At 38.4% G+C, this 26,704-nt stretch overlaps 1 protein-coding gene across 1 annotated transcript in view; it reads left to right on the plus strand.

Moving 5' to 3' along the window:
* The window catches only part of insra (insulin receptor a), a 58,619-nt gene that overhangs the window by 11,566 nt on the left and 20,349 nt on the right, over positions 1–26,704 (plus strand). Inside the window, exon 3 of the mRNA XM_084412326.1 lies at positions 24,214–24,535. Coding sequence (XP_084268452.1) covers positions 24,214–24,535 — 322 coding nt within the window. The remainder of the gene's footprint in view (positions 1–24,213; positions 24,536–26,704) is intronic.

Raw genomic sequence — 26,704 nt, forward strand, 5'->3', positions numbered from 1 at the left:
TAGCAGCGAGTGGTCGACTGCAGCCGCTCACCCTTTCTTGTGTCTGATCCAGAGAAAGAGGAAAGTTACTGAGCACAGCCAGATCAGCAGGCCTCTTGCACAGCTGCCTCTAAAAGAGGAGGAGGAGAGAAAGAGATAGTGAGGAAAAAAAGAGACTGGTAACTGCATGGGGATATGCTGCCAAAGTCTCTTTTGCAGATTTCCGCGGTTTTGTTGGCAGCCGTACAAAAGTGGTTTTGTTTCATATTTGGAATACTTTTGGAAGTGTTGCCACTGTTTGTTTTTCCTGAGAAGCTTTGCTCAATGTTGGCTGTTGGAAACAGAAAAATAGATTTAAGTATATTGCTGTTGGGGAATTAATAAAGTCCCTTTAAAAAAGTAAAAAAAAACTTTTTTAATGAATGTCAAATGCTCACTTATACCAACCAATCACACTAAACTGAATAACCAAGCATCATTGTCCATCATTGTGTTCACCTTGTGGGGAACTGAGGCATTAAATAGGCTAATAATAAGGGCTTTCGCACCGGGTTATAGGAACTCCGTTATAGGAAGTAGCAACCAGGACAGTCCCCCGAAAACTAGGGCCATTTTCCTGGTTGCATTCACACCACCAGTGACGTAAGCCGACTGACGTTATTTAAGTGCGGCGTTCAGCAATGACAAAATCTACTATGACAACTTGCAGATGCTTGTGTAATTGTGTACAGTGCAAATGGGGAGAGCATGGGAGATTTGAGAACAGTTTCAGCCTGTTCTTCACACCTGTGAAGTTCGCTGTCAGTGTAAAGTCTATGTTTTGTATTAGATCTGTTAGGGGAGCGCCGAGGCTTCTGTTCAGGCTGTCAGCCAGTGCTGAATATGCTGGGCTTCCCCCAGCACTGAATATTTTACACACATTTTAAAATGATCTTTGTTATCTGTCCTCAGAGGGGATTAGAAACACAGCTGGGATGGAGAAACATTAGTTTGACTGAGAGAATAAAAACACTACATGTAGCTAAATGTTTTAGTTTGTAGCTTAACGTCCACATCCCCGATGACTGATTGCGTTTGGCTTAAAGAATTGGCTCATATTTGATTAGCTAGTACAGTATGTTTCTTTTTATATTATTGAAATAATGAGCTTTGTGTAGCAACTCGTATCCGATTTGCAAGGCTCAGTCTGGGTCATATAGTTAGTCTGTCTGCTTATTCACCCACGGCAATGTGGAGGAAACTACTTTGAAACTGTAGCTTCCCAAGCTACTAGCTACACATACTTTAACGTCATTAAAAGTCTGTCTACCCTTTTAAAAGTAGTTTACGACACTACAAGCTACTAACAAAGCTACAAGCTCAAAATAGCTCACTGGATGCTACTTAGGGGAGTGTTAATTTAGGTTACAAAATTATTTAAAGTACTCAACAGATCAGATTTTGTTTTTTTAAATTGCAAAGGAGTGTTACACGTAAGAGACTTTTTACAGGCAGCTTAAATGCAATCCAATATTTGGCCTAACAATATGTTAAACAACAACACTGAACAAAACAAATGTCTCAAGTAAGTTGTAAGCTGTATGGATTTGATTCACTAAAAAGAACCAGCTTGTAAGAGTTATTAGTTCAGGAATTGGTTGGACTACATGGTTTCGCACTGTATATTTGTTAGTAGTGTTGTGGTGCCACTGAATAGCAGTACAGGAAACACTGTCTGAGTGTTTCAGTGTGGTTCTGCACACATTGGTGGAATAATGCACGTGTGGGACATTTTTATATATCAAAACATCATTCTATTCTGGTATTATTTTTAAAAATGTAACTGGTTCTGAAGAAGAACATTTCAAAACCATTTTAAATAGGCAAATATGATGTGTCTTCCTAAATGGTTGTTTAAGAAATTAAAAAGATACACACTAGAAGACACAGAAGAACTGTTAGCAAACATATAACATGCTAGAGACATAAAATTCACTGCAATAATGATCCAATCATAGACACTTAAGCATTTACCTATTTAAATCCAAACAGTAACTTTTTTTTTTGGCCAGCCAGTGTATATTAATAGCATGAAAAAATAAAGATAAAGGTTAGAGGAAACTTTTGTAATGAAGTGGTTTTATTTTGATCCTTCCTGTATTTTTTCCATGTGAGATGACTCCAGATTCACACACGTCAGCGACCTTCACGTCTCCATCCGTTTTAATCTCTTGAGGGTCAGTTTTGTCATCCGCTAGAAAATAACTATGCTTCTTTTATTTATGTGCGGAAGTGGGATCTTATGTATTAACTTGTTGTTTCTCGGTGCTGCTTAGAAACACGAGTATTTCTTGGGTAAAAGTGTGTAAAGTGAACGAAGGGGTGTATCCTATAGGAAGGACGGTCTACAGCAGGAGGTTACACTCTCGAGTTCCCCGTTTCCCCCTCAGTTGCCTGACACTTCGGTACTACAGGATACACTGGCGCCAGTTCAATCTCAGCATGGAACAATAGCTGTTATCGAACTTCACAGAATGTTCATCCCAATTGTTTCCAGGCATTGTTAGGCTGCTTCCTACTGGGATGTTATGAATGGTCCCAGGGGCAGTGCTCCTAGACCGTCTGACCACCTCCACCGCCACTATTAGACAGGAACCAAACCCTTTAGTGCGGCACGTCACTGCGGGGAGGATAAGATTGTTTTCTCCCAGAGTTCAAGAGAAGACCAAGGCATGTGTTAGGATCTGTACACATGGAATGTACTTGAATTGAGAGAATGGCATAATGGCAGAGTGGGCAATTGATATAAACCAGTGTTTCGAGACCCAAAAGTGGGTCGCAAGACTGTTTTGAGTGGGTCGCGGAGTGTGAAGGCAAAGAAACAACAGCAAATGTAATTCTATGTTTTTCTGATGAGAGATTACTTTTATTTTGAAAAACGTGTTGTCCTGTTTCAGTATCTGTGGTCAAATGAGATTTTGTTATTAACTTAACATTATTTTTGTAATTTGTTCCGAAATAAATTCTCTCATCTCAGAAAAACTAACTTTCCTGTCCAGTCAGCCATTAAACTTTGCACGTAGCGTGCACAATTGTTTTTAGTTCATTCCTAAAAAACAATTGGGTCATGGCTTAATGACCATGGGAAAATGTGAGTCCCATGGCCAGACCGGTTGAGAACCCCTGATATAAACCACTGAACACCTTACCGATAGTCACATAGAAACTTCCTGATAACCACCCACAAAATATGTGGAAGTGGCATTTTTATTTGCACAGACAGACTTGCATTACTCGCACTTTCTTCCGAAAATGTTAAAATGTAGTTTGAGAAAGTGATTGTACAGTTAGTTGATCAGTATAGTTCAACATATAGCATTTTCAGGCATATGTGTAATATCTTTTTAAAAATGCCTTTGTTGGTATGTGGCACACTGGATGTGTTGGTGGAACATTAAATTAAAACTGAATTAATAATTATTCTATTTAAAACATAAAAAACTTGAATGGTGAAATTAGAAATGTTGAAACTTGATGGAAATTAGAAATGTTACCATGGCAGTTAACTTAAGTTTAAGTTGACATAGTAAAATGACTAAATCTGAAATAAAATAAATAGAAAATACGACGAAAGTACATAATTATTACAACTTAAACTATAATTAAAGAATAAATACTATAATAGTATATAAATAATACTGAAATAACATTGGTGAAATTGGGTAGTGTTGGAGTGCATCGTGTTCAGCTGTGAACCACGATTTGCTGCTTTCTAGTCATTTTCAGTTGTTTTTTTGGGTGGAACATTCTCATTCTAGCATTTGCTTGGACAAAGCTTTGTAGCGTAGGATGAATCAATATTTTTATTCTGTTTTCCTGGAAGGCAGAGACTTGAATATGTAAGTGAATTTTGCAAACATTTAGGAGAACATAGCAGATTAGCCTAGAAGTTCACAGACATGGACTAAAAGCCAAAAGAACTCAAATAGATTTTCATTTCATTTCTTAAATAAGCAGGGATGTGAAGACAAGGGGTGAAGATAGTTGTATACCTTTGAGGAAGCAGGTTTCTCTTTAGTGTCTTTAATTTGGTAGCAAATTGATTAACATTTGAATGCTCAGCTGACACCATTTTTAGGATTAAAGCATCTTTTTGACGTTCGCTCAAAATGTAGAACTTCAGTGCAAGACATTTTCAAAACTCTTCCGTAGCAAGTTCTCATTACACATCTTGGAGCCTCCTAAAACACACGTGTTCATGAGCCCAGCCAGAGCCACTTCATTGCCTCTAAATTAATCACTTTTACTCTCTTCCTCTCTTACCCTTGTTTTCTCTGTCATCACTGTCTGTTTAAACCACACACTTACTCTACGCCTTAATCTGTAACCAATCTCATTCACTCCATCTTACATCCTCTAGCACAGCCTACTCAACAAAGTTCTTCCTCTTGGTAAAATGTGGCTTATGAACACGCATCCCTAAAAGTGCTTCCTTAAGCCTCTTTTTAAATAGCCCTTCTGTAATCAGGAAATTAATCATGCCATATTCAGCATAACCCACTGTAATTATATGGGCTCTGCAACGTTTTGTGGATGGATAAAAGTATGCATTCTTCAGGTGGAGTTTTTTACCCTGATGAGCAGAAAGCCAAAAACTCCTTTTGAAGGGTTTCTCTTCCCACTTATGAGGTCACTAATGCCACTTTTCCACTGCATGGTATGGCTCGGTACTGGCTCACTTTTGGGGGTTTTTCCACGGTGTAAAGTACCTAGTACCTGTTTTTTTTGTGTTTTTTTTTTAGCACCACCTCGGTTGAGGTTCCAAGCAAACTGTACCGATACTAAAATGTGACGTGTAAACTGCAGATCACTAGCCTAGAAATCTAGACGCACCCTAGCCGCAGCAAAATGTATTTTGCAGCCAGGGTAGTCTAGCGACTCTCCGTTGACTTTCGAGCTGGAAAAACCAAACTCTAGTCAGGCCAATCAAATCGTGTATAGAGTCGGTGGGCGGGCTTAACATAATGACGGCAGAGTTGTGACGGTTCTGCGTGAATTCCCTGCTACTTGAAAACAAAGAATGGCGGCTGCTGCTGGCGAACAGTGGTCTTTCAAATCGGCTTTAGCCGCGACTCTGGAGGACTTGGAGTTAAGCTTTTCTTTGAGAAAAGAACAAAGAACGGCACTTAAGTCATTCTTAAAAAAGGAAGATGTGTTCGTAGTTTTGCCGACCAGATACGGCAAACGTTTAATCTATCAAGTCAACTAGCTCCGCTGGTGGGAAAACACTCTGGTTGGTTGTAGTGCTATCCTATTGTGTGCAGTACATCTTGAAGCAGATCACTGATTGGACAGAGAGAATCATCACTACCAGCATCATTGGATTTGCGACACGAGACACCAAACCCGCTAGATTTAAATAGTCTGCAACAGCCACCACAGTATAATTTGTTCGAATTACTTTTTTTAAACGACTTGCTTTAAACAATTGTCACACGCATCTTAAAAAAAGAAATGGCTGTATCGTGGTCAGTAGACAAGGTGGCGGCGCAACTATAACGATCAGTCTATAATCCCACCCACTTTGAAGCAGTACTAAACTGCAGTGGAAAAGCAAACAGAGCCAAAGTAAAGCGAGCCGAGCCGAGTTGTGCCGAGCCGAGTCGAGTCGTACCACGCAGTGGAAAAGCGGCTTAAGATCTGGAAAAAGATTAAGATCCTTCAGCCACTTAAAAGAAACAATTATATGTCATTGCAAATTGTAAGTCCATGATTATTGATTATTATTAGCTGATAACAGCCTGTTTATTGGATCTGGAACTTTTTTGAAGTTTCCACACACTTTTTTGGCTCTTTTGGATGCTTGAGTTCTCACTGGGCTGATTATCAAGGCTGTATACTCAAGTGGAGCCCCTCTTTTTGGGCTGAATGTCCATCGAATGCCAAAGGCATAATTAACTCAGTCAAAACCCTTACTGCTCCTGGAATCCCAGACATCCAAAGCATTCATCATTTCATCAGTGTTTTTAAACGTTTTTTTTTATTCAAAGCTCTTCTGTGAAGATGGCCAGGCTCTGTAGATATTCTGCACATCTGCAGATCTGCTTTTATGCTGACGAAAAGTGTTTTAACTTAATCATGACAATCAGATTTGATTTGTGAAGCACCAAACCATGAAATATAAAACAAGATTAATCTCATTTCATTCTGGATATTGGCAGTGTATTTGTTTTGTGCAGTCCTACGTAAGAGCTGGTGCTTGGAAAATTTATAACTGAAGGATTTACTTTTTGGCTACAATCCTTTCTAGATTTGCTGGTTATTTTGAAGAGATCAAAGCCTGCAGAGAGAGATATTTCTACACTGGGTGTGCAAACTGTCAGAGCATTGCTTAGTTGCAGCTGGCTGAAATTTCAAAATCTTAGGTTTAGTCAGCTGATAAATATTTAAATAATAAGCTGCTGTTAATTTTGTGATGCCATCTAGTTTTTTCTCAATTTTGTTATTATATATCTTATTTTATTTTAGTTGTATTATTTTAGCTTCTTGTCTTCTTACTAGGGATGGGCATTTTTCGAAAATTATATAGTATTCGAATTGGGCTCAAATATATTTGAATATTCGCTTAATTGATTGAAGCTTATTTCTATTATTATTACTACTATTATTTCTTATTTTCTATATATATACTAACACAATATAGATATAGATATATACATCTATACATATCTATACATATACATTACAAAGAATAACTTTACACATATATACCTAAGTACACATACACATTACAATTATGATACACATATCCACACACATTATTTATTACCCACACACATTAATTAATTATTTAATTAATTCAGTTAAGTTTAACGAGAAAGACGTTGTTTTTTAATCATTACGTTTTTATCACCATATCTGAACAAGCTTATGATTAGCAAATATACACTTACATTATATCTTGAGACTTTCTTTTGGTTGAAAACATTAACAAATGTGTATACAAAAAATATACAGAAAAAACAAACATTTAAGCTGAAGCAGAGCGAACGAAAAATAATGCTAATAAAGCAGACTGCGCCAGTTATCGTGAAGACTGTACATGCACTCGAGTCTGCATATGGTTATCGTGTTTATATTGTTAACAGTGTGTGGAACAGTATTCTTAACAAAGATAACAGTGTGCTTAGTGAAGTGTCTTACATTCGTTTGAGTTCTCTGCAGGGTTGCCAGGTGCCAGCAAGGTTTTCCAGCCCAAAACCTCGTAATTTTTTTTTTTTTTGTGGCTTGTTTCTCGTTTAAACACATTGAAATCATTAACAAGCTTTAAAATGACCCATTTTTTCTTAGCCTATCCGATTTTAGAAACAATATTCAATTAAATGAACGCAAAAGTAGGCTACACTGACTTAAGTCAGACTATTCTACTATTAAACTATGTTTACTATTATTATGTTACGGAAAATAATGCGATCAACTTAGGTTATCAATGAGTCTGTTTATTGTCACTAAAAGTCGCTTGGAACACAAGCATTCATTAACATAATTTAATAATTTAACAATCGAGTGGATATATGGACATAAAAAATAACCCACTTTAACATTTCAATTATTTCAAATGGCAACATGAAACATGCATATTAGGGCTGGGATAAAAATTCGATTCACCTAGATATCGCGTTTTTTTTAATTATTTTTTTATGATTTTAAAATCTTTTTTTTTTTTTATTACAGAATTTACAAAGCAGCATATGTTGCAAAATTTTTATAGTATTTCTATTTTTCGAATAATAATTACAGATCGAATATTTGTGTATATCTCTACTTCTTACCATGAGTTCCCTATGTCATGTCTTTAAAGACCAGGCTGGTCTGTCTCCTCCTCCATGTCTTTATAATTTATGTAATTTTCCAAATGCATAATCAGTTAGAGTGGGCCGTTTAATTCTGTGCTTCTAATTCAGTTTGCGGTAGATATTGTTAGGAATCTGCACACTTTCTTCATGTTTTTGTGCTAATTGTGAGGGAGGTATACTGCTAGAAAATGCTGAGCTTCCTAGATATATTCTGAAACCATACAATAACTTTGTGTGAGAAAGAGACCAAAATTTGAGTCATTATTCACTGAAAATCTTGTGGATGCCAAGTAATGAATTAATAAAGATTTTGGCCTGTTTTCACACAAAGCTTTTGTATGACTTCAATAGAATTGGAAAATGCTGTACCTTTCCCTGTCAGTTTTATGTAAGTTTCTCTTAAGTAGTGATGTCACAATACTGGAATTCCAACTACGATAAAATACCATGAAAAATATCGATAATCAATACCATTTTTGATATCACATGGAAAAACTGCCAGGACACAGACAGCAGCAGGTTTATTAGGCTGCTGTCACTTTAAGAACGAATGCACAGATCCAATATACTGTTACACACATTTTATTTCTCAACTGTTATTGTTCACTTTATTGTTCAAAGACAAAACCAACTGTGTTCACATGAATAGGTAGGCATCTTGACATCATTTTGTGTGTATTGGACCATTTTAGCGCAAAAGGCCGGGAAAAAGAACTGTGTCAGAAGAACTGAGGCGGGTATGTGTTAACTCGCTGTTGGTATCGCTGTATCGATACTAGGGAAAATGAGTTTTGGAACCATTTCAGTATCGATGCATATAGAAAAATCTATATTTTTGACAACACTACTCTTAAGTATCCTTTACATACTAGTGTTTCAATCTACATTTATGTGGTACAGACCAAAAGGGAGATGGTGCTGTTGTTTCAGTAGCCTTAGGGGTGTGTAGTACAGACTGATCCTCAAGCTTCAGTTTGGGGTGTGGTAGTCATAGTTGATCTGACATTCCTCTCTGCAGTTTAGAGAGAGAGAGAGAGAGAGCGAGAGAGAGAGAGAGAGAGAGAGAGAGAGAGAGAGAGAGAGTTAAAAAAAACATAACTAAAACAAACTAAAATTAAAATGGAAAGAAAACTATTTCAGAATAAAATAATAGTAACTCAATACTATCGCTTTAAGCCTTTTCATTTTGCTTAATTTCATGTTCATTACAGTCTCAATAAACTATTGTGACACAATGTAGGAGGAACACATTTCCTACATGTTTTTTTATTTGCTGTGTTCATTCATCAACACATTAGTACGGTTGATGTGACGCTGTCTATGATCCTGGTTCGTCATGTTTATTTGATATCCTGACTGTCATTGCAATACTCAAATTGGTGGCAATGAAAATAAAAACGTGAGCTAGTACGATCGTGATGTTGGAGTGTTTTTCCTTCATTACGGGTGGCTGGCTGCCTAATGAAAGTGTTTACAGCATCTGTCTTGGCTCTACTGCTAGTAGCCAGTGTTTCACCGCCTGCAGTGTGTCACATAGCGCCGTCACCTCTCTGAAACCACAATTAACCCCAAAACATAGAGACTAATTAATAGCTGTCCTTCTAGCATCTCATTACTTCTTCTCACAGGCCTCGTCCAGTCATAGAACGAGCGCACATCTCTGGCGTGTTAGGCTGCCCGCAGAACTCTTGCATGGCCTTATTGCCACACACATCCTCTTCAATGCGCTCAATGAATGTATAAGCACACATTAAAACAGCATCCTGTCAGGCTAAACTGGTTACAACGACCCAAATACACGTGATAAGACCAAGAGAACTGACTGACTGCCAGCTATTGAGCCAAATGTGCACTCTCTGACGCAGTTTCACTCAGTATAAGATTTAGTTTTTTGATCCAAGCTTAAATGACAATTTGTTTGCGACTCTTGAAACAGCCTAATGTTCTAAATGGCTTGTTCCTCTCACCCATTTAAGAATCTTATTGAGTGAATCATAGGTTATGTTCATTCATTGTCAATTGACCTCACTGCATTTTTCATTTGTTGTCATTGTTTGATGTTTTAAAATAAAAGCTTATTTTATTTAATTTAATTTAATTTAATTTAATTTAATACTTTTATTTTATTTTATTGTTTTATTTATCCAAAAATGCTGGTTATTACTTCCAGTTCATTTATTGCACTGGTAATGAAAAGTCAAGTCAGGTGCATTGCATTGTAGGTGACAATTCAATGCATTATGCTCTGTTATACTGCTCGTTTGGGCTAATGTAGTAACTTGGTATTCTATGCATACTGATCATTTGCGTACCGTGCACAGGATACAGACTGTATACTGCTGAAATAGTAAGGTGCCATTCACACAGAACGCGTTTTTCCATTCCATTCCACTACACTACTTTTCCATTGTTTTCCAATGTAAACACGCGCTAGATGGAGATGACTGTTGCGCTCATGTCTTGTGTCTTTTGCAGCGTCTCGAGTAGTGCTGCACGATTAATCGTATCGCAATCGCGATGTCAAGCCTACGCGATTATATGATGCAAACTGCTGCGATTTTATATTAAATGAACAAATTAGCGCTGTTAACGCAATTAACGTCTGTTAATTTTTGGCATCCTTTGGCTAGTGTTACATGATCCCGCTCTTATTCATGCAAATGCTTTTAAACCATTCATGCGCGATAATAAGACAAAAAAGAACGCGCTGTCAGTGAATGTCCTCCTGACACACACACACACACACACACACACACACGACCCACAGATAGACGCGCGCCAGTATCAAGTTCTCTTTCGCGGTAGAACGAACAACACACATGTAGCCTACGTCGTTATGCCAAAATGAACGCGCTGCCTGTGAATGTCCTGACTGTGACACACAGAAAGACTTGCGCTTATATCGTGCGTGTGCACAAAACAGCATGCCAGAATACAGTTCTCTTTCGAGCTTGAACGAACAATAACACTCACAATTATGCCAAAATGTCTTTTTGTCGAGTATCTTCATAACATAAGAGTAGTCTTATGATGAACGTGAAGAGTTGTGACTCGTGAGAGAATGAGGCGCGTGTGAGATCCGCGTCTCTGACAGCAGCGACTGGTCTTAAAGGGACAGTACACAGTAGCCACTAATTATATCTGTCGCTAAAGTTAATCAAAGAACAAAGGGAACAGAGAAAAACACTCACTGCTCTTGACTAAAGAACTTTTTTCTTTAGGCAGATTATCACTAATCTGTCTGTGCATTTATTTTCCTTGAGAACCAAGCAAGTTGACTCATGAAACCATTTGTTTATTATATCGCATATCGCAATCGCAATATTGACCTCTATTATCGCAATATGACATTTTCCCCAAATCGTGCAGCCCTAGTCTCGAGCATGACACGGCATTCTAAAAACGCGGCGCTCAAGTTAAAATCAGTTAAATTTTTTATTTTGCGTTTTTCTCCCATTCTACGTTTACAATAATTTAAGACGTAAACGACAATGTTTACGTGAATACTTGCCAAGACAGATATTTTGAAATAATTCTGTGTATCTGACAGTTATATTAGGTTTAGTCAGTCTTATTATATTCCACAGCTGTAATATTTAGTGGCTGCACAGAAAGCTCCTACTGCAACTTTGTAAAATGTCGAATTAGCAGTACAATCTAAAATGGCTGTGTAGAATGAGTTTGTTTGGACAAATATTTATAAAGTACAGAGTTTACAGGATGTATTGAAAGCTCTTTGTGTTCGCTTTACTTTTCTTTTGTAGTAAGCTTAGTCTTAGTTTGCATTCTCTTCATACTATATAAGAGATTAGGATTAGTGCATTCCAAATTATGGAATGTTGTAGTGTTTTGTTGATCTGGTGTGCATGCTTTTTGACTTTGTTTAGCTCACAATCCTTTTCGCTACAGAAGTCATGTTTGTGACATTGTGTTTTTTACTTTTTCATTTGTAAAAAAAACAAAAACAAGACAAAGATTGTGAGGCTGTCATTGTCAGGTTTGGGGTGATGAAAGGAGTGAAGACTCAATGACGCAGATTAATGGGCTTTTATTAATAAAAAAATAAAAAAAACACACAAAAAAAACTACCCAGAAGGGGGAAGACTTGAATTGACTTAAAACACATGACTGGAAACATAAGACAGGTGAACATACGACAACAATCTGGCACAGGACTGCAATCACAAGGAGAATAAATAGGGAGCAAACAAGGCAGGTAACAAGGGAGGACAGACTCCAGGAGTCCTGGTGGAGGACCAAGGTGCAGCCAGGAGTTTGGGTGGAGCCAGCAGGGCAGGAAGCAAGGGCAGAACCGGCAGGGCAGGCAGTACAGGCAGGGCAGGCATCGAGTGTGGAGCCAGCAGGGCAAGGCGCTTGGTTGGCTCTGGGACAGAGGAAGCCTTCTTTCCAGGCAGGTGGCAGGTGACGCGGACCCATTCTTCCTCCTCCTCCGATAACGGGTCATCGGAGGGCTGGGGCTTCCACTGACTGTAGGTGGAAGGGGGGAACAGTCAGTGTGGTGGAACTCCGTTTGGGGGTGGGGGTTCAGACTCCCCACGATGGAAGACGTGATGCACGAAATCCAGAAGCAAAGATTCCCCAGATTCTCAATCTCCCACAGGCTAAGAGGCTAATCGAGGCAGATCTTGAAAACCTCCTTGATATCTGCCTCATTGTAGTCCACATGGTCCACCTCAATAAGGAAGTCGCAGGTGAAGTCCCTCATGTCAACCCCCTGCTGACGGATGTAACGAGAGTGTACATGCTGGATCAATAGCTGGCGAGGTGGAAATTCCAGTGGTGGGAGATGGAAAAAGGAAGTTGCCCGTTCTCTGCTGAGTCCTCTTGTGGCCTGATCGTACTGATGGGTTTGGGGGTGATGAAAGGAGTGAGGACTCATTGATGCAGATTAATGGGCTTTTATTCAAAATAAAACAAAAAACAAACAAAAACTACCTCTAAGGGTAAGACACGATGGGAAACATAAGACGGGTGAACATACGATGACGATCTGTCACAGGATTGCAAACACAAGGTGAATAAATAGGGAGCAAACAAGGGAGGACAGGTGGGGCAACTGAACCAATAATTAGGTAACAACATGGGTGGGGTCAGACAATAGACAGGAGAGAACATGGAGCACATGGCTTGGGATTGTGTTTGCTGGTCATGTGCTCAAACAAAATGAGACAAAAACACACAGCCAATGAAAACACTCAAAAGCTGCGTGTTCACACAAAACATGACAACATGAAAGCACTCAGCCGGTGAAAAACACCAGCCGCGCGCTACACAGAACACAACACACGCGGACAGAAGAGCGCACGGCCCGGTTAACTCGAAACCGCACGCTGACACAACGAGAACGAGCGAAAGCTCATCCTTTGCACTCCAAAAAAATACCAACACTCGGAGCATGACTGTCCGAATCTCGACACAGAGCCGAAACCAAACTAGACATGAGTGTCGGTATCCAAACACCTGCTCCAAACATTAAAACAAGGAACATAGACAAAAGAGCGCACGGCTCACACAAAGACAAGACAATATAGGAGTGTCAGGGCTCTGTCACAAAACCAAGAATAAACTAGACCGAAGTGACAGAACCCTGACAGCCATAGCAGTTTTTTAAATACATTAATAATTTAGCTAGATGTCAATGCTAACATGCAAATTCAAAACCTATGCGACCAAGGGGTCTATGATATTAGAAATGCACCTCTTTGTATTAATTATGCTTTAGTGCATTGTTGAAATATGCAGCGATATACTTCAAAATGGATTGAATACATTTTTTTTAGCTGTCACTTGTCACAATAGCTGACTAAAACAGGGTTATCAAGGGCATTCAGAGACACTAGAATTGTTAAGCATTGATTTAGTAGGTAGTTGTCCTACTAAATCTCTCTAATGTGAAGCTGTGTAATGCTGAGCCAGTCTCTCAGTCCTTTCTTAATAAAATGATTGTCCTTCTGGGATGTTTTTCTAGCTCTGCACAGTAACTTGGGAGCTCTGAGGGGCAGGACTTTGGTTCTCAGAGTCTTCAATGTTAATTTTATGTTCTTCTTGAGGGTGACAGCCCCAGAGGTCTACAGAGAGTTCATCTGATTTTATGGCTTGGTTTTGCCCTGTCATGCACTTTGAACTGTGACACCTCTTGTAGTCATGTGCCTTTCTAAATACAGCATGCATACTACACAAGTTTTTGAGAAAGAAATTGCAAAGTAAATGCTGTGAAATCTAATGTAAAATATCTATTTTGTTTAATTGTTTAAGTGATGGTTCATTAAAAAAAAATACATTACTGTCATTAATTACCCTCATGATTTAAATTTTTAGGTGAACTGCTGAAATGTTTTTACTGAATCATTATGCGGCTCTGTGTTTTGATTGATAAGAAATAAAATCAAATTAATCCTCTCGTAAGTAACTGTATAACCCAAAAATGCTGAGGGCTCTGAACACTGGTGCATATGTTGTAGACCTATAGTCTGTCTAGCAGTATTCACATTTTATTTATGACTTGCCCAGGGTCATCCAACATTTATTGTAATTTTTCTTCACTATGTTTTGATGAAGCATTTAAATCAGGGGCCTTTTTTCAGGGCAAGGGCCCCTTAGGTGATAGAGACATGAAGCAGGAATCCCCAATACAAAATGTGTTAAATCGAGCTAGGCCTACATAGTATGCATCTAGCCTACAATATTGATAAAAAAACAACCATATTATGATTAAAAAATCACAATTCATTAGTTCACAATTATTTTAATGGATTTGCAGTCATGTATTTTAATTTTACTAGTCAGATGGACAATTAAACATTTACCTGAACTTTAGATTCAAGTTGACCAAATCTTCACATTTTAATTTTACTGTGTGATGTACAATTAAGAATCAAATCACTGAGCATCTGAAATTAGTGAGGGTTCTCTAGTATAGTGCAGATGTAGTGTGTAAGCAACGTACAGTGAGACATTTAAGATTACTTCATTACTTTAAAAAATAATTGGAATGGAATGTCAAAAATATATTGATACAAATATTTTTTCTATTAGTCTGCATTTACATTGCGTATACCTATTTTGACATGCCACATGCTCGTTATCACTATGTCAATTGCAATTCCGAAAGTGATTCTCACATAGATATGTAGATGTCACTTCTGAAATTTTGCTGCGTGTAATTGGCCGTCGGTCCTCTTAGCAGCATGAAAAACAAATCTTTTATTCAGTGGATTATATATTGCCTCGAAAGCATGCAAAGACAGCCCCCGTTACAATCTCTAAAAAGCTGTCACTCATCTCAGTTTGCAATCTCCCAAAGTTCCATTAAAATCAGTAGTTGTCTACACTGCATAATTAATCTCTTACATACATAGTTTCTTTGTTTGTTAATGAGAGGATTTGCAAGCGTGCAGAACTCGGTACTAAGCAACTCCAGCGTTTTGAGTTTGTGAGTGGATTCTGACTAAATTAAACACCTCTTATTGGCCATTGCATTCAAGAGATCAACAAACATGACTGTGATTGGCTACATTTCGCACCGCTGCAAAACACGTTGTAAATAGAAACGGTTAAAGTTTGATCAAGGTTAGAGATAAACTCTGCAGGAAAGTGGACCTCAAGGGCTAGAGTTGAGGACAACTGATCTAATGTATCGTCCTAGGCTGTGTTTGTGTCATCCTGTGTCTGTTGTTTCTTTGGCTTGACAGTGCAGTGCTGGCCAGGTCCATTAACCACCTATTAATGAGATTATCTGAAATTGGCTGATGACTGTGCCTGTATGGCCGATTAACTGCCAAAGTGTTTGTTTGTTTGTTTGTTTGTTTGTTTGTTGTTATATCTACAGTACGATTCTATAATATTCACTGTTTTACTATTTTATATATATATATTATATTATATTATATTTGTTTATATTTGAATAAAAGCATAAATTCACTCTGTTCAGCGTATAATGTGATCGTGTCTCTTTAGAAAATTTGGGCTAAATAACTGTGCCTAATTTTACGATATCTTTATGAACTTTTTGAAGCGTTAAAGTGTTAGCCTAGTTGCATAGCTGTCAATGGAGGGACAGAAATCGCTCAGATTTCATTAAAAATATCTTAATTTGTGTTCCAAAGATGAATGAAAGTCTTAAGCCTGGAACACACCAAGCCGACGGTCGGCCGTCGGGCAGTTTCCATGCGTCGGCCGACTAAATCTTCTCAGTGTGTTCCGCACCGTCGGCTGAAATTGGTCCTCGTCGGCTTTGTAACGGCCGATTCAACATGTTGAATCGGCGTCGGGCCGTCGGTGAAAGAGGGAACTCTGATTGGCTGTTCAGCTTAGTGAACGAGTCAGTGCACGAGAATAATAGCAAAACAGCGAGCAAAGTCAAAATGGTACAGATAGAAGGCTGTTCTAATGATATGTCATCTTACCTGAGTGTTCCTTGGCGCATATTTCAATATTAACACGAGAGGAGTGGAATAAAGAAAGTGTTTAGCAGGATTGATATTCAAAACGGTAAACGGTTGTTTACTGTGTGTGTATCTGCAGCCGGCAGCGTCGGTTTCCCTTTTTGAATGACGAATATAGACGAATAGGCCTATATCTGCAGAAATAGACGGTTGTCTCATTTACACGCAGGCGCAGAACGCACTTTCCAGCTAACAGTCGGCTGTAGTTCTCTCGGTGTGTTCAAGTGCAAGCTTTTAACCCCGACGCGAGGCGACAACACAGTCGGCTTTCATCAGCGCTAGTTCGTCGGCGTCGGCTTGGTGTGTTCCAGGCTTTACAGGTTTAGAAAAACATGAGGGTGGGTAAATAATGATAGAATTTTCATTTTTGGGTGAACTATCCCTTAGCACAACTCTTTTCAACATTGATAATGATAAGAAATATTAATGTTTCTTGAGCACCAAATCAGCATACTATAATAATTTCTGAAGGATTATGTGACACTAAAGACTTGAGATTTGACTTTTCCATCACAGGAATAAATTACATTTTAAAATAGAAAACACAAAACGGTTATTTTAAATTGTCATATTATTTCACAATATCACAGTTCCACAGCATTTTTCTTATTAAATGAATGCAGCTTTGGTGCACATAAGAGACTTCTTTTAAAAACACTTTTAAAAAAGAACGATCCCAAACTTTTGAATGGTTGTGTTATGTATATAGCGTGCCTTAAATTTTGTTCCATAAGCCAGTATTCTTACTATAGCCTTTCATATCAAGGACCAGAATATAATAAATCAATTATAAGTGATAAGACTTAATAAACACTACAACTTTTTAAATAAATACTTTTGACTTGGTCTAGCAATCAACAGCCTAGAATACTCTTGCAACTGTGTGTTTTACATAGGCAAGAACTACTCGGAGAATCTTTTCTGCAGAGAATTTTTTTCTTTGTATTGTCAGAAGCATCCAGGTCAATTTGCCAGTATATTGCCGTTGCAGCTACCCTGCTTTACCCAGAGATCCCTACTCTTTCCAAGAAATCCTTTCACCCATCTGTTGAATTATAGGGGCCCCCTTACTGTAGTGAAGTCCTCGAGATATGAACCTTGAAAATTGTCTGACAAGTGCACAAAGCAGAGTTTAATTTCATAAACTGTGCTCCATGTAATATGTACATGATGATAATAAGAAATGACTTGCCATTGAAAACACATACAAAATACATGAGGGTTTGCTTGTGATTTGTTTTGGTCTTAGCACTGAATATTTTGTCTTCTCTGAGGAGGCGTTGAATCTCATGGCATTTGACCCAGTTTAAAGACAAATCATTTTGAGAGATATCTTGTTTGTTTTTTTCCTCTAAAAGTTGTTAAGGTGTCTGTTTGTCTTGCTTTAATCGTTTCACGGGTGTTTATGGGCACGGCATTTTTTGGGTCCTGGTTTACCCTACATTTCCTAACCGAATCTGTTGTTGGGTGCTAATTACATATTATAATGTGTCTTAGTGTGTATTTGCGGTGGCAAAGAGTAGATTGTGAGAGTGTTTGTCACTTGCCGACGTGTCAGATGTCGGCTGTCATAAAAACAATAGCTGAACTCTCTAGTGCTGCCTTTTCCTCCTGTGGTACAGTTGTGTGTTTATAGACTGAGCAGAATGTGATCTATGTCCAACAAGAGGACTCTGCTTTTGCTGGGGTCAGATTCTGTGTCTCGGCGCCAAAGGTAAATACTCGCTTCCTTTCACACACCTCTCGTCTCTTTAACCCTCTACCCTTTCTCTGTCTCTTTCTCACACACACAATCTCTGCATATTCTAATGGAAGTTTATCTTCCCAACTCAGGTGCCTGGGCATAGGTGTTTCTGCTCGTGCTGAACTTAATTGAACTACCGCTGAGCACACGGATGTTTCTGATAAATGAGTCACATGCGGCCACCCACCCCGATGTTGAAAAATGACCCAGATCCTGCAGAGTGACGCCTAGAACATGAATGAATGAAAACTAATGAGCAATGAATGATTCTGCCTGGTCACACTCAGATCTGCACACGAAGAGAAGGAACTTTGAAGAAATTAGATTTTATATTGTGTGACTACTGACAAATTACATTTTTAGTCATAATTCAAATGGATTGTTGAATCAGTGTTTTGAAACTGACACATTTAATGGATTAAAGCAGTGGTTCTCAAACTTTTTTCGTCGTGCCCCCCTTTAAACCGTAAAAAAATCTGCAATGAAACCACCTGCAATAGTTTCACTTTGTAATGTCATTATTTCATATAACAGTAAGAGAGAATAATAATACAGGACTTAACTTTTAATTTAAATAAACAAAAACATTTAATTATTTCAGTGATGCTTTGGATGAACAATACATAAAAGCACAAATATATAACTGTTTTTGACAGCGCCTCACGTCACAAGCTCAGCTTCTTGTTGGTCTTCTCACCAGAACACGCACAGCAGGGGAGAGGCGCGTTCACAATAGCAGCTTGTGATTCGGTCCGCTGAAGAGGTGATTTTCTATGGCGAGCAACTTCAATGTTAGGCTGTTCCAACGGTGACAAGTCAACGGTCTGAAGAAGAATGATTTAGAGAAATGCCCGTTCGCTAACCGCTATTTACGGCTATTTTCTTTTTCTTATTTTTTTATTTATTTTTCTGCTGATCTCCCGCATAAAAAAACAACAACCATTGTATAGTGTGCAGTGTGTATGCGTGCGTGTGTGTGTGTGTGTGTGTGTGTTAAAATTTAATTTATTCCTGTGATGTTGAAGCTGAATTTTCAGGAGCCATTATTTCAGTCTTCAGTGTCACATGATCCTTCTGAAATCATTCTAATATGCTGATTTGTTGCTCAAGAAACATTTCTTATCATCAATGTTGAAAACGGGTGTTCTACATCGCTCTACAATTCGAAATGTGAAAATTGTAAATCATGATTTATGAAAGTAGCAGCACACTTTTCAGTTAGCCACACACTTTATGTATCAAACATGCACCACTAATTGACAACAGCGCTCTGGACTGCAGGAGTTCCCAGCGTACTGCGTTACTACTGTTAGTGGAGAGGAGCTGACAGAGCAGAGGAACAAGTTTTTCTAACTGTTGTTAGCTGTGTTTTCCCATCCCCTTGTCTTTCTGCCCAAGGTTGCAGACATGTGAGCAATAAAGGGTTAACATACAGAGGCTCTGTCTCACAGACGATTCAGGACATTGAATGGCTACCTTCTAAAGCCAGCAAACGCATTGGTTAAGGTTGAGGGTGGGTCTGCGGTTGAGGCTGTTAAATGGACTGGATTCTCCCGGATCAGGAGTCGCTGTGCACAACATTTGCTCATATCCACTGTCAACGGGAGAGCGAGGGAAAGGAGGGAGGGAGAGAAAACGGGCAGAGACGATAGGGTTTTTCAAAGAATAGACGATAATGAATTTTCACGGAAAGGCATTAGAGTCAACAAGATTGTTTTTTGACACAATTGACACAATCTTGGTGGCTTGCCTGTTTTTTCCAACTTAGCACCTCCATGGTTGTCACATGTGTGTACACACACATACACCCACTCTTCCCCTCCTTTTCACAGCAGGCGGTGAGGTGGCCCTCCCTGGATTGTCATGTATAAGGGACAGAGGGTAATGTTGTTTTGCTCTTGAGTTGGCTGACCTGGTGTCACCTGACACTGAAGTGAACAACAACAGCTATACACTTGCCGTACTTGTTATATACCATAATGTGTAATGAAAATCTATGTGTGAAAGGCAGCACTGTTTTACACCTTTTCAGTCTTTGGAAAGATGTATTGAAGACCTTAGTGGAAAAACTGAGAATTGTTTTGAACTTGCATATGAATCCATTTTAGCTGCTCGGATTACTGCCAGCACTCTCACTTTTCATGACAACTTTTCCTCTGTTTTTGTTCTTTTTCTCTTGTATTTCTCAGCACGCTTCATTTCCCCAAAGCTCTACATAAATTACTTTTTTTAGCAGGCGTTTCATGATCCCCCGGTTTGGTCAGCGCTTGTCAGGAGTGTTTGGAAACTTCAGTGAAGCCTCCAAGCATTTTAGAAAGCGTAGTGTTGTTTGCCTAAATCACTGAACACTTGTCAGAGGCTTTAACATGGGGTTAAAAGTCAGATGAATACTTAATTGTCATGCATAAGGCAGGTCTGGAGATTTTTAAGCCCTCATCTTGTGTTGTCGTTGTCATGGAAGTAGAGGTGTTTGCTGGCCTTTCTTTGGACTAAACCAGCTCCAGGATTGTGTTCGACTGAGTTGTGGTGTTAACATCACAACATTGGCAAGAGCCAATATTCCATTAGGACACACACACACATTTCCTCTCTGGCTTGTTCTTAGAACTCTGGGTGTCTTAATGCAAATCATTATTTATATCCTTTCCTTGTGCGCCGCTCTGATGGTGAGTGATTGTGTGTGTGTACATTAGGGTTGTGCTGATACAATCGTATATGGATTTCAGTGATGTGATTTTAATTGTTTGGTTATTATATCTATTAATTTATTCCAAAAATAAATTAAAATGCAATTCACACACTATCAAAGGTTGCGAGATTTGTTTAAAGGGGTGGTTGATTATGATTTCACTTTTCTAACTTTAGTTAGTGTGTAATGTTGCTGTTTGAGCATAAACAACATCTGCAAAGTTACAACGCTCAAAGTTCAAAGGAAGATATTTGCTTTTAAAGAAATCGTTTTATAAGGACTACAACAAACGGCTGGTAGGGACTACAAAACATTCCTCCCGGGTTAGTGACATCACTAACCCTAAAATTTACATAAACCCCGCCCCTGGGAACTTATGTAAATACCATGTTGAGAAGAGGAAGAGTTGTTGTAGTAGAGCACATTTGTGAGTCTGCTCAAGCTGTCGCATCCGTCTTTTCACATGCAATACAGTACGTAACTCAAATGCAATAGCATGTCACTCTGTAGGCATCTTACAACAGTTCCCACACTAGCGATTTTATAGATTATCATGACAAAATATGCTAATCAAAGACTTGAAGATAGTTAACTCCACATCAGCAACATAAATTCATCAACTAACATCCTGTTGCATTCTACATGTTGTCACTTCTTGAGTCTCTCCATCATTATCCGACTCCAGTTTAAACATAAAAGGCAGAACAGTTTCTGACATTTTAGTGCTTGTCTGCATGAGGTAATCAGAGCTGCTAACACACACACACAAGCTCTTGAAGCTCCGCCCTCTGTGCCGGGAGCTGCAGCTCATTTGTATTTAAAGGGACACACACGAAATGACGCGTTTTTACTGACCCTCAAAAAGGGACAGTTTTAACATGCTGAAACTTTTGAGCTAAAACTTCACATACACACTCTGGAGACAACAAAGAATTATTTTACATATTGTAAAAAGGGGCATTATAACCACTCCTTTAATGTTTTTGAAATGTCTCTTATGCTCACCAAGGTTACATTTATTTAATAAAACATACAGTAAAAACATTATTATTGTGAATAATTATTATTATTATTATTATTATTATTATTATTACAATTTAAAATAACCGTTTTCTATTTTAATATATTTTAAAATGGAATTTATTCCTGTGATGCAAAGCTGAATTTTCAGCATCATTACTCCAGTCTTCAGTGTAATATGATCCTTCAGAAATCATTCTAATGTTTTCTGCTCAAGAAACATTACTTATTATTTTCGATGTTGAAAACAGTTGTGCTGCTGAATAATTTTAATTATAGTTTTTTTTTTTCACAATTCTTTGATGAATAAAAAGTTTAAAAGAACATATTTAAATATTTCAAAAACTAAAAAATTAATAATTTTATTTCATTTGAAATATTTATTTGAAATATAGCCTAAAACTTTTGTAACATTATAAATGTCTTTGATAAGTGTTCATTGATAAGCAATGTTTTTAATTTCTGAATTAAAATGGTCCTTAAGTACAATCTTCTTTTGTTATTTGTTAGAAATGGTTTAGTTCAGGTTGTAAAATGTCATATGGTACAGCTCCCCCCAAAACAATGGTATTTATGAATGAATAATTCATAATATTAAAAGACAACTCTGCTCACTTTGCAACTCCACTAATCTGTGCATGTTTGTGAGAGGGAGATTGTGTGTGCGTTCGACTTCAAATGTACAACTTTAGCGCATGCTCCAGCTAGCCATGCGTGATTTATTTTTAACAGGCTGTCTCAGAGATGAGCTTGCAGGTCACGTTGTTAGAAAGAGGCCAGTAAAGTCACATACAGTTATTCTGTAGGAATCTGTAGATCACTATAGATTCTCTTCCCTGTGCTACGCAAGGACCTTTGTGACCCTATAGATCTTTCTGTAGTTATCTTCAGGTTTTTTCCTCTTTCTTTTTTTCTGTGCCTGTGCCACACATGGCCTCTGTCACCTCTATCACCTCTGTGTGTGTGTGTGTGAGGGAAATAAAGAGCACATAAAAGGCTGAGGAATGTGGTTACACCATTTTAGGAGCTGCTAATCAGAGTAGGCCATTTTGTCATTGTTTTAATATTTACAATTGTAACCTAGTGTTACATCAAGTTAGGACATGACTGTAGAGTTGAGTTACTGAGAAAGTACTATTCAAGTACTGACAGCATCTGTCAGTTTCCACAGAAAATAATCAGGCAATTAATTCTTAATTTGCATTTACATTAGAAGTCTAACAAGTTTCAGTACCACTCCTCACCTGTTTCCCAAGTTATACACTTATTCTAAATAACAGTTTTGCAAAATAACGAATTCATTTTTTATTAGCTTTCCCCAAAACACTCCCCCATCTTCCATTGGTTGGACAAACTGATAGTTCCTCTCCAAACTCATGGCGATAGTTAAGCCAGTGTTCGTGTGCGGGGCTGATCGGGGTGGTTAAACAAATTGATTGAATGTGTTGATAGTGCCTCAGTGTTTACACTTTTATGGAAAAATCTACCTACATATAACTTTCTTATAACTCTCACTGCTAAATAAGCTGGGATAAGAGGAAACATGACACACTTTAGCTTTAAACATTTACACGTGTTATCTATGAGACTGATGTGGAAGAGTCTGTGCAAAGTTAAATAAAACCTTTCAGCTCTATTAAAAAATACCTGGTTATTTTCACTTGAAATCCACAAAAGGATACCAGGAAGAGACATGAAGATGCATTTGATTTTTTTTTTATTATTTTCACATGGCTAAACCACCACTCGCAGGAATCACATCGACCCACCTAGAAAAGTAGTCTCACCTCATAAGGACGATTTAAACAAATTTACAGAACAAACAAAATACATTGCACTGAATAAATTGTGCTTTTATATATAAAAAATTTACATAGTTTGACATGTAAATTTCATGTCATGTCATTTCATGCCCTTTAAAGCCTCTGGTTACGTTGCCTACAAGTGCTCTATGCAAATGTGTCTTGTGTTAATTTTTACAAACTGATGTCATCATTCTTTTTATGTGGTATTCAACAGCAGACAACAGATTCTGTCCACTAACATTAAATTATAATGGTAAACTAGGAATATTCCTTGAGCCTGTGGAATTATTCATTTAAATGTGTATGCTTGCAGTCATAATTTAATCAACATAATTTATTTATTATTATTTTTATTATTGCTGATAATAATCAATATTTCCATGTTGATGCATGCATTTTTAATAATCCTATCGAATTAAATGTACAGCATTCTTATTTTAGCATCCTTTCTTTTGCATTACTTAAAGTGAAAAAAAAAAACTTTAATATTAAAATTAATGTTTTATATTTATATATATTTTTTCACTACAGAAATGAAGGGGTAAGTGTGGTAAACTGCATTTGTTTTCTTCATGCCATGCCCTATCTATATAAAAATATGTCACTGTGAATGAGAGGTATCTGTATTTTCCCTTAAAATAATTTCTCTAAATGTAAGCTTTCTCTCTCTCCACAGTGTGTCCATCCTCATGCAAGCACCGTGCCTGCACTAGAGACAACCAGTGCTGCCACGATCAGTGCCTGGGCGGCTGCTTGGAGCCCAACTCGTCACGCAAATGCGTGGCCTGCCGCAACTACATGCACAATAACATCTGTGTTGAAAAGTGCCCACCTGGTTTCTACAGCTATAAGGGCTGGCGCTGCGTCAACTTCAGCTTTTGCCAGGAGCTCCACAACAAGTGCAAGCATGGCAAAAGTGACTGCCACGAATACGTCATCCATGATGGTGCCTGCATCCCAGAGTGCCCTTCTGGGTACACCACTGTAAACTCCACTACGTAAGTAACCCACTACTTATATGCTCTCCACTCAATGAACAGGCACAAATACTAGCGCACACATCCCCAAGTGTCCTAAAGGGTACTTCAAATGCTTCATGTGTGCGTCAGGACTCACATAAGCCAAATCTTTTGTATATGAAGTTTGACCCAAAGGATGCCTGGGTCATTAGACCACTCTGTGCCTCATTTAGTCTACGAACTGGATGAAATGAAATAGACCGACTAGTCGCTTGGCTTTTCCTCTTGTTTGTATTTACTGGTAAAAAAAAAAAAATGATTTTGATGCTTTGTATATACTCAAACAGCACAGAGGACTCAAGGTTGTTCATATGAAGTGATTGGTTGTCCATCCTTGCTGACAAAAACTGCTTAATTCAGCTTGGTTTTCTTGTCTTAGCTGGTTTAAACCGGTCTAGCTGGTCTCCCAACCTGAAAAGTACCCAAAATCCTTTTAAAACCAGCAGGCCAGACATGTCTGTATAGGCTGAAGGCCCAGATATACTCGCAGCGAAGTTCTTTTTTGGTGGTCGCTTAGGGGTAAAAAAAAAGGTCGAAATACCTTTGCAGGGGTATACTGTGTGCGAAAATACAGAATTGATGAATATGTAAATATGTGCTGCACACTTTTCTTAAACTTTTCTTGAACCAAACAGCTTTACTGTAAACATGAAAAAACAGTGTCTGTGTTGTTCTGGAAATTAACCCGAGAAGATTTCCGCATCAAAGAGGGCGGAGCCCATGAGTGCACCTACCTATTATGTAATCGCCACAGACCAATGGTAGTTTGAAGGTGTTTACCAGCCGGAGTGAACTTTTCCTGGAAAGTTTGTCTTGGCAAGCTGTTTTGAACTCTAAACGAACTTTGTTCGATTTTGTTCAAAATGATGTCACACCAGTTCGTTCTTCAATTTAGCTTGAAGTAAATCTGGTCCTTGAGAAACCTCCTAAGACTAGCAAACTAGTTTAGGCTGGTTTAAGTTGCTTTTTAAGCCGGGATTGCATCCATCCCTTCTCTTTGTCTCGTTCATGGAACAGGAACAATAAGTGAAGAAAAATACTGTTCTGGCTTAGAGTGATCAGGGCTGTACTGACCTCAATCGACTGTCTGAGCACACAAAGGGTAATTTAGTGAGTGTGTGTGTCAGAAATTTAATAATAATAATAATAATTCATTACATTTATATAGCGCTTTTCTCGGCACTCAAAGCGCTTTACATAGAAGGGGCAATCTCCTCAACCACCACCAATGTGCAGCATCCACTTGGATGATGCGACGGCAGCCATATTGCGCCAGAACGCCCACCACACACCAGCTTACTGGTGGAGAGGAGACAGAGAGGGAGTGTTGTATGTTAATGAGAGGAAGTGTGTGAGTTTTAAAGGAACACTCCACCGTTTTTTGAAATAGGGCTCATTCACCTTCTTTCCTACATTTAGATAGGTGGGCAAATGCATTTTTGTCTCAGTGCATGCATTGATTGATTTAGTTTGACAGGGTCGGCGCGAGCTTAGCTTAGCTTCATGAATGGAATCCTTTGTTGCCAGCTAGCATGTCCTGAGTAAAAGTGATTAAAAAACAACAAAAAAATCTCCTAATTACTTCTTGTGGCCTGCGTATTCACAACGAGTACAAATAGCAATGCAGATTAACACTAGGCGATTTCCTAGGCAGATATTGACTTGGGACTATCTTGACTTCCGTATGTTGACAGAAGCCGTGGGATTTCATGTGTTGTGTGATATCTCTGCGCCCAAGTAGCAGTGCTTCGCCTGTGCTTCCCCCTAATATAGTCCCAAGTCAATATCTGCCTAGGAAATCGCCTAGTGTTAATCTATTTGTACTCGTTGTGAATACGCAGGCCACAAGAAGAAAATAGGTGGGGTTTTTTCATATATTTTTTTATCACTTTTACTCAGGACATGCTAGCTGGCAACAAAGGATTCCATTCATTAAGCTAAGCTAAGCTCACGCCGACCCTGTCAAACTAAATCAATGCATGCACTGAGACAAAAATGCATTTGCCCACCTATCTAAATGTAGGAAAGAAGGTGAATAAGCCCTATTTCAAAAAACGGTGGAGTGTTCCTTTAAAGCAGCTCTGACCTTGTGTGAGGCTTGGCAGTGCTGTTTGTGCCCATTTAAAAAAAGTGAGCTGAAAGAGGACT

This window comes from Rutilus rutilus (assembly GCF_951802725.1).
Source record: "Rutilus rutilus genome assembly, chromosome: 6".
In the NCBI taxonomy this organism is placed as follows: domain Eukaryota; kingdom Metazoa; phylum Chordata; class Actinopteri; order Cypriniformes; family Leuciscidae; genus Rutilus; species Rutilus rutilus.